This window comes from Marmota marmota, unplaced genomic scaffold (genome assembly GCF_001458135.2).
Source record: "Marmota marmota marmota unplaced genomic scaffold, marMar, whole genome shotgun sequence".
NCBI lineage: Eukaryota > Metazoa > Chordata > Mammalia > Rodentia > Sciuridae > Marmota > Marmota marmota.
In genome coordinates, this window is record NW_026000081.1 from 1,607,580 (window position 1) to 1,617,009 (window position 9,430).

Sequence of the window (9,430 nt, forward strand, 5' to 3'; positions counted from 1 at the left end):
TTTTTTTTTTTTTTTTTTTTTTTTTTTTTGATACTGAGGATTGAACTAAATGACATTCTACCACATCTCCAGCCTTTTTTTTTTTTTTAATTTTGGGATAGGATCTCATTAAGTTGTACAGGCTGACCTAGAACTTGTGATCTTCCTACCTCAACCTCTTAATTGGCTGAGATTACAGGCAAGCACCACCATACCTGGTTTTCATACTTTTTATTAAAAAAAAAAAAAAAACAATGAATTAACAGTTTAAAACTTACAATTCAATGCATGTTATCAAGTCAAATCCAAGCAAACGAGAATCTCTCTCCACAACAGAGCCATGATACAAGATAACAGTCAAATCCAGATCTCGGGGCTTTACAAACTCTCCCAAATAGGGAGACAACTGATGCCTGCAAAAGAATTGTCACATAAGAAACGTTCTGAACACAATCCATTTAGAAACTCTTGGTCTGAGCCTATAGCTCAGTGGTAGAGTGCTTGCTCTGGGTTCCATTCCTAGCACCATATTTTAAAAAAAAAAAGTTCTCTTCAGAGAGAGAACTCAAATCCTTATTCTTCTACCTACATTAATCTAAGTTTGACTCAGTCCATTCTCCTGTCTTGATGTAGTAAACACTGGGTCATAGGGCAATTTGCTCTCATTTTGGGGAATTACTGGGCAATGAGAACAAGATTTTGGCTAGGCAGGATGGCACATACCTGTAATCCCTATGACCCAGAAGTCTAAGGCAGGAGAATGCCACGTTCAAGGCCAGCCTCAGCAACTTAGCAAGACCGTATCTCAAAATAAAAAGGAGTTGGGATGTGGTTCAGTGGTAAAGCAACCTGGGTTCAATCACCAGTACCCCCCCCCCAAAAAAAAGAGAATAAGATTTTGAAGGGCTGGGGATGTGGCTCAAGCAGTAGCGCGCTCGCCTGGCATGCGTGCAGCCCGGGTTCAATCCTCAGCACCACATACAAAGATGTTGTGTCCGCCGAAAACTAAAAAATAAATATTAAAAAATTCTCCCTCTTTAAAAAAAAAAAAAAAAGATTTTGAATATTTGATATTGTTCTCTTAATATTTTTTGGTCTTCTGGTTCATTTTGGATCAGTGACTTTTCAGTTTTTTGTTCTTTAGAAGAAAAACATTCTCAAAATAATCTGTGAATATCTAACATAAATATAGGAAAAATGAAAAAGGAAATGGTAGCATAAAGGTGCCAAGTACAAGGAATGGCCTCATAACCCAACCTCAGAACTAAATCCAATCATGAGACACAGCCCTCTTTCCTAGAGGGAGGCAGGCAGACATTAATTCATTCATGAGAACAGAGCCCCCAGAACCTAAGTGAGTTCCACTCGGCCCCACTTCTTCATGGCTGTTTCACTTTAGCACCACCATATGAAACTCTGGGGGATGAACCATATTCAAATCTAACACTAAGTATTACCCATTTGACTGCAATTTTTCCTTATCGATATCTACTCCGACAAGCCGTTGAATACATGGGTAGATTTTTAGCAGCCTTAGGAGCTCTGTGTCACCACATCCCAGGTCTGCAACCTGTAGATGAGACAGAATGTTATTTCAAAGACATTTGTAACCAGAAAAAGTATGAAAAACAACAACAAAAAAAAAAAAAAAACGGAGTGGGGGATTGTGTGTCAGTAATAAAACCACAATGAAACTATTATGCAGGACCATTTTTTTTTTTATAAAATAGTATTCACCAAGACAGGTATGGTGGCACATGCCTATTATTCCCACCAACTTAGGAAGCAGGAGGATCCTAAATTTGAGGCCAGCCTTAGCAACTTAGCAAGATCTTGTCTTAAAAAAAATAAAAAGGGATGGGGATGTAGCTCAGTGGTAAAGCACCCTTGGGTTCAATCCCTAGTACGGGGGTGAGGAGTAAAGGGGAAACAATAATATTGACAAAAAAATAATAATAATAATAATTTGAATTTCATAAGCCTGTAGACAAATAAGTATTCCAGTTATTTGTTTTGTGGTGCTCTGGTTCAAACCCATGGCTCAATCATGCTAACTAAGCAAGTACTACTTCCACTGAGCCACAGCCCCTACCACAAATAAGTATTTGACTAATGAGAAAGGCAGAAAGATTAGATATATACTCAGTTTTCCCATTCAGAATCAGAACTTGGGAGTCAAATATTCTTAGTATCACACTTCAGCAGACTGAGCTCTCTAAAACTTGGTTTCATTCATTTCTGAATAGTTTATTTGAAATAACAATCACAAACCATATGATATCCCATAATGAACTCTTGAGTTGTTGACATTTCAGATGCTTCAATTGAATGCATGTGCCTACATGGCTACAAAGACATAAATAAAACCTGCACCTTTGTGCACATGTGCAGAAACAGCTATAGTGTAAGGAATCTTAACTGTTTTCAACATCAAGGGAAAAAAAAAAAAAAAAAAAACTTTCTTCAAGAAATTCACTTTACCATTAACTAGTCCACAGCCAGAGCATCAAACCCATTAGGATGGCAACAAGTATATATGTTCTGAAATCATGACTTTCCCCTGAGGTTGATGAGCAGACCTATTATCATCCAATTTGTTACTTTTTTTTGAGTCAGAGTCTGGCTGTGTTGCCCAGCTGCCACTGAAATCCTGGACTCAAGCAATCCTCCTGTGTCAGCCTCCAGTGACTGGGGCTAAAGGCATACACCATCAAGGCTCACTTACTATTATCTAATTTAAAAGAACCACAGTACTTATGAACATAATATCAGTTTGCCTGATGTTCTAACTAAGCACTTTAGAAATATGGAAACAATTAGATCACTTTCAACTGCAAAAATCAAGATTTTTCACCCAGTGCAGTGGCGCATACCTGTAATCCCTGTGGCTTGGGAGGCTAAGGCAGGAGAATGGCAAATTCAAAGCCAGCCTTGGCAACTTAGCAAGACACTGTCTCAAAAAATAAAAAGGGCTGAGGATGTGGCTCAGTATTATGTTAAGTACCCCTGGGTTCAAACATCCCTAGTACCAAAAAAAAAGGGGGGGGACTGGGGATGTGGCTCAAGCAGCCCTGGTTCGATCCTCAGCACCACATACAAAGATGTTGTGTCTGCCAAAAACTAAAAAATAAATATTAAAAAAAAAAAATTCTCTCTCTCTCCTCTCTAAAAAAAAAAAAAAAAAAAAAAAACCAAAAAAAAAATCTTTAAACCAAATTGATAAACTTTTAGGNGGGGGGGGGGATGTCTGGGCACAACTGTAATCTCAATTTTGGGGAGGCTGCAGCAGGAGAATCATTTAAGCATACAAGTTTAAAATAAGCCTGGGCAATGCAGCAACACCTTTTTCTTACAAAAATAAAAAATTAAATTTAAAAAGTCTTTCCTTACTAGTGTATTTGACAATATAATAGGACAGTCTTAATAGTTATATGTAGGCAAAAAGATACCTACCTTCTTGGGTTTATGTTGATCCACAAAATCTCTAACAAACTGGTATCGTTGTTTGTATAGTGGAGGTTTAAACTTAATTACTTTCTCAGGACAAACTTCTTCAAAATTACCATCAATCGCACTATTGAACTGAAAGTTTTTAAATAAAAAAGAAGAGTTCTTAATCATGCATGACTTCAGAAATTAAATCCAGGGAGAACTATCATTATGGAGAATACACGAGTCATCAAAGACCCCTGTCCTAACATCATTAGGCAACATCATATCTCCTCCACGGTTCCCCTCCTGCATTTTAGCAGGTGAGAATCAGGCTAGGTCCTCAATGACTACTTCTCTACCAGACTTTGACCTTAGTCCCAGTTCAATCTTTAGCCTGCATAGTCCAGTTTTAGTAAGAATTCTGCTAAATCAGTTAAAAGAAAATCTCACCCACTGGATATCTAATCACCCTCACAATCAAGTTTTTTTTAAATATTTTGTTTTAGTTGGACACAATACCTTTATTTTTATGTGGTGCTGAGGATCAAACCCAGCACCCCACATGTGCTAGGCAAGCGCTCTACCGCTGAGCCATAACCCCAGCCCACAATCAAGTTCTTCATCCCTCATCCTTAATGTATATCTAAGACCCTGGTCTGCCCTCAGCAGGAATCCTTTCAAGTCTGTTTAGCAAGAACCCTGTCACCTACCCCATCCTGATGAATCCTCTTAATTTTCCACCCACTACCCTACTCTCTCACACTCTACTCCTTAGATACATATTTCCAGCTGCCTTTGCTGTACTTATTCATAGTTAAGCCCTGTCAGCAATGTGCAAGAGTCCTAAATAATCTTTTTCTTTAACAGACCCCAACGGAAAAAAAACAGAATTTGTAAGATTAATCAGTGAAAGCTTTTACTGCTGTTCCTATATACCAATATCACAAAGCATTAGACAAAAAGGCTCTTAATATCTAGAGTAATACTGTCCAAATAAAATACAAGCAGGGCTGGGAACTTAGTTTGGTGGTAGGACTTGCCTAGCACATGTGAGACCTTGGTTCCATCCCCTGCACCACAACACAGGGACCACACATGCTAGCTAGCAAGAGCTCTACCAGTGAGCTACAGCCCTAGCCCCAAATACTCATTTTTTAAACTTAAAGATAAATTCAGTTCCTTCCTCAGTTGCACTATATATGATAAGTGTATATATGATACACTTGCCGTGTATCAGATATACAGATTGGACAACAGGAATCTAAAGCCTAAGTACTACAAGTGTGGTCTGTTCCCCCACACCGCCAAAAAGTGGCATGGAAACAATAAAAATGCAAATCCTTAGCAGGGCAAGGTTCCTCAAATCTGTAATCCAGCTACTCAGGAGGCCTTAGCAGAAGGATCAAAAGTTCAGAGCCAGTCTGGGCAATTTAGGAGACACTGTCTCAAAAGGAAAAGGATTGGGGGTGTAGCTTAGTGGAACAGTATTTGCTTTGGTGTGTGAAAGGCCCTGGATTCAATCCCCAGTACTATAAATAGTTTTAAAAAAAAAAAAAAAACCCTTTCTTGGGCCTTATCTCAAATCTCCTCAAACAGAATCTGCTGTATAAAATCTACAGGTGATGGAGAAAGGACAGGTTGGTAAGAGGGAGGAGATTTTCAGAGCATTCAAGTGGCATCCCTTCCCCCCCACCCCTTACATCCTTTTCAGTCATCTTTATGGTAACTGTAAACAATGGCACTGGGGGGGAGGAGGTGTCATTTAACGTGCAGATGGTATTTTTGTTTTTGCAGTACTGGGGATAAAACTCAGGGACATGCTAGGCAAGTGCTCTCCCACTGAACTACATCTCCAGCACATGCAGATGGTATTATGATGAAGTTAGAGGGTATCTAAGATAATCAGTCACTCTGGCGGCCATCTTAGGTCCAACCACTTTCAGGGTAGAAATTTAGCTACATCACCAAGGCAATGCGCATTAGGGTGGGGAAATAGAAGTGAGATAGGGATTTAGGATAAAAAAAAAGATACAGTGAATCTTAAAAGAAACCCCCAAGAGCCACTAAGATGCAGAAAGCATGGTTGTAAATCTTCAGTGGCATGCCTTTGAAAAATGAGGAAAATACACACACTCAGGTGCAAAACTGTGCAGCTGCACCTTCAGTCCAGCCCCTAAATACAGCCTTTGTCTGGCTTGTGCTGAAATAAATTCTTTTCTACTTCATATGCCAAGAAACCCACTGGTCCTGAATTTCCCCTCCCTTCTGGAAACTCCTTGAACCCTTGTCTGGAGGCACCTCTTCTCCCATAACAAGGATATAACATACTCAAAATTGAACAGTGGTTAATTCCAGGGAGGAAGTAGAAAAGTGAATTTTTATTTATTTTATTATTATTATTTTTTTTTTTATCAACAATTGAGGGCTGGGGATGTGGCTCAAGCGGTAGCGCGCTTGCCTGGCGTGCTTGCGGCCCGGGTTCGATCCTCAATACCACATACAAACAAAGATGTTGTGTCTGCCAAAAACTAAAAAATAAACATTAAAAAAAAAAAAAAAAACAATTGAACCCAGGGGTACTTAACCACTGAGCCACATCTCCAGCCCTTTTTATTTTTTAGTTAGAGACAAAGTCTCACTAAGTTGCTGAGGCTGGCTTTGAATTCCTGATCCTCCTGCCTCAGCCTCTCAAGTCACTGGGATTACAGGCATATGCCACCACACCCAGGTTTATAATATTTATGAATTACTTTTGTATTTTAAAAAGGCCCGAATTTTAAAATGTTTATAGGAGGCCGGGATGGTGGCACAACCTGTAAACCTAGCTACTTGGGAGGCTGAGATAGAAGGATCACTTGAGCCCATAGCTACTATATTAAGATCTTAACCATTTAGGTGGGCTTCTCTTTAGAATACCAGGCAAAAGTGGGGAGATGAAATCCTTGGGAGAAGATTAGGGAGGAGAAACAACTTTGGTAAAAATTAAAGGTAGGAGTGGCAAAAGTAATTTAGCCAAGCCAAACCTGGTAGCACAAACCTATAATCCCAGCAATTCTGGGGCCTGAGGCCAGCTACAGCAATTTATTCAGGCCCTAAGCAATTGAGTGAGACCCTGTCTCAAATAAAAAGGGCTAGGGATATAGCTCAGTGGTAAAGCACCCCTGAGTTCAATCCCTAGTACCAAAACAAAACATCTCCAGGCAATCCATTCATTTACATTAGAGACAGTATTGGGTTTGTTTTCCTCCCCCACCCCTTTTTCCTCAATACAGGGAGCTTTATCACTGAGCTACATCCCTAGTCCTTTTTATTTTTCATCCTTAAACAGGGTAGCTAGCACCTCTGTGCCCAGCTGAGACAGTTTGTTTAAATAAGTACCAACTGATGACAAAAACACTTAACTTTATACGCACAACTGTAGAAAATTTCATCAATATATAGCCTTGTTTCAATTAAGACTCCTGGAAATGCTAGAGCCTAAATGTGATGGATTTTGCATGCAATTTCCTCACAGTACACCACTGTAATAACTCCCAAGAGAAATAGAGGCAGGCAAGAAGGGTGGCATTTACCTACCTGTTCATTCTCTTCTTCCATCTTGTTTCCAGATTTTGTTGAGAACAAATGCAGATATATCATTCAAGCTCTGTATCTGAGAATCAGCAGCGATTCAACTGTAAATACAAAATATTTACTTTGATTTATTCATTTGTTTTTGAAGTACTGGGACTCTAACCCAAGGGTACTCTACCACTGAACTACATCCCTAGCCTTTTTTGTTTTGGTTTGGTTTTGGTTGTTTTTTGAGACGGACCTGGCTAAATTGCCAGTCCAGCCTGGAACTTGCGATTCCCTACCCTCTTGACTCAGCCTCCTGAGTGGCTGGGCTTACAGGTATGCTCCACGCCCCTAGCCAAAACACTTTGTTTTTTTAGCCACCTATAGGAAACAGCTGGCCCAGATGTAAAGAGAGAGAGCTTTCTCCTCTATGTGTTGCTATGCAGCCCACAGAATTTACCCAAGAAATATCGTTTCAGACATTAGCAAACAAGTCAGGATATCTGAACTTCACAGTATCAGACTCAGCTAAGTACAATAATACCCATTCTCTCCTTTTCCTGCTATTTGTTTAATTTGATGCACACTGAAACAAACTCCTGAGTTCTGCCTCTGCCTATTTCCCTGCTAAGATTCTCAATCTCATTCAAATTGCTTCCAATAACTCTATCAAACATCGTTAAATGAAATTTCGAGAGGGAAAAAGTGCCCTTAGTAAGTCAAAAGATACTGCAACATCGATCCAATTCACTCCCGGACTTGAATTTAAATTTCTGGCTCTCCATAGCACTAGTCCCCATAAACTAGAACTTAGTCCGAAATTTAGGCACCATGTCAACAACTAGCTTTTAATAATTCCCTGACACGTATTACGAAACCCTGTTCATGCGAGTCTAGGCTCTATCTTGGTGGCACCTCAGTCCTAGCATCTGTTACCTTTGAGAAGGAAGCACACCAAGCAGAAAAGCAAAGAGCAGAGGACGGAGCGGATTAAGCAGAGCCGCAGCCGTATTTAACTCCAGGCCCCGCCCCCGACGCCCGCGCACGCGCAGCCTCGCTACGTGACGTTACCCGCCTGCGGCCACACCTGCGCACCTCAAACCTGCGCCGCGCATCGAAGTTTTGCGCTCTCGGCGTCGGTACTGGTTCTTAGCATCGGCCCCGGCATGCGAAGCCCCACAGTGCGCCTGCCCCATCCCTCCTTGCTCCTCACTCCCAGGCGTCGATTTGGGGTTTTTTTAACGGCCGCAGTGGCGCATGCCCCGAAGCTATTTTCAAGGTCCTCACCCGAACCCTGCCGGGCACTAGGACCTCCACCCCGCCGCATCCCGAGCTCGCGCAGCTGTGATCCGCCTTCGGCGGGTCCCGTGACTGGTGGATGGAGAGGGCGCTGCGCGGAGCTCGTCCTCAGGCCGGGAGTAAGGGTGGCTGTTCCGTCCGTGGCGTTCCCGGTCCGAGGTTCCCAGTGCGCCCCAAAGACCCGAAAACGGTCCTGGCCAATGGAAAGCGGCTACCGGAGCAGCCGGGCTCAGCGCGAGCCTGCCGGCGTCCAGTGTCTGAAAGAGCCGCCGCTCTGATCCCAGAACATTTATTTGCAGGAGGGACTTAAGCGACTGCTAGGCTGGTAAAGTTGGTCTGAAAACACCTGAACTCAGAAAAATGTTCTTTCAATTCCCAGCTCGACTCCTGCCCACCCACCCCAACTTCACATACACACAGATTGTGGAAAGAATATCTGGTCTCTCAGAAAACTTTAATAGTTTTCTCCTTTCTCTCAGAGACTCAACACTTATATAAATAAGTACAGCACTTACCTGTTGGTGATTAAAGAGGGTGGGGGAAGGGGGCGAAGGTGTCTTTGAAAGAAATCTTACTCCTATTTTAGAAATCAAAAGTTGGTGTTTACTATTCAATTAATAGCCTATTCGTATACCATAATGGGCCAGGGATGTAGCTCAGTGGTAGAGGGCTTGCATAGTATATTTACATACCATAAAAGACATTGAAACTGTATTTTCTAACACAGGCATGTAATGCCTACTGTATGCAAAAAAAAAAAAAAAAAATTCTAGCAGTTTTGGGGTAGCACAAAGATGGATTACACAAATCTTGGCTTTGGTAATTTGGAGTCTAGTCTTATGGACAAAAATAGTGTATAACTCAAAAAAAAAAAGTGTAACTCAAGGTAAGCTTCACAGATGCAGTGATGATGTTACATCACAGTTTGAGAGATTCCTGTTGGCCTAGGGAAATGCAGTTGAAATACTCTTTGTTAAAGGAACAATTCCTTACTACAGGATTTTTGTTGTTGTTTTATTTACTGGTACTAGGGATTTAACCCAGGGATTCTTTAGCACTGAACCACATCCCGGTCCTTTTCATTTTTTTGAGACGGGGGTCTCACTAAATTGCTTAGGTTGGTTAAGTTGTTGAGGCTGGCCTGGAATTTGTGATCCTCCTG

At 41.3% G+C, this 9,430-nt stretch overlaps 1 protein-coding gene across 6 annotated transcripts in view; it reads right to left on the reverse strand.

Moving 5' to 3' along the window:
• Henmt1 (HEN methyltransferase 1) overlaps positions 1 to 8,208 on the reverse strand; it is a 12,515-nt gene extending 4,307 nt beyond the window's left edge. For 2 of the 6 annotated variants that reach the window (XM_048815081.1, XM_048815077.1), the window contains exons 1-5: positions 7,906 to 8,010; positions 6,988 to 7,085; positions 3,433 to 3,561; positions 1,437 to 1,549; positions 258 to 392 (exon numbers count right to left, since the gene is read on the reverse strand). In XM_048815081.1, coding sequence (XP_048671038.1) covers positions 258 to 392; positions 1,437 to 1,549; positions 3,433 to 3,561; positions 6,988 to 7,050 — 440 coding nt within the window. In that variant the 5' untranslated portion in view covers positions 7,051 to 7,085; positions 7,906 to 8,010. Of the gene's footprint in view, positions 1 to 257; positions 393 to 1,436; positions 1,550 to 3,432; positions 3,562 to 6,987; positions 7,086 to 7,905; positions 8,011 to 8,064 lie in introns of those variants that run through there. The other 4 variants (XM_048815080.1, XM_048815078.1, XM_048815082.1 and 1 more) reach the window with 4 other exon arrangements.
• Positions 8,209 to 9,430: the final 1,222 nt, after the last annotated feature.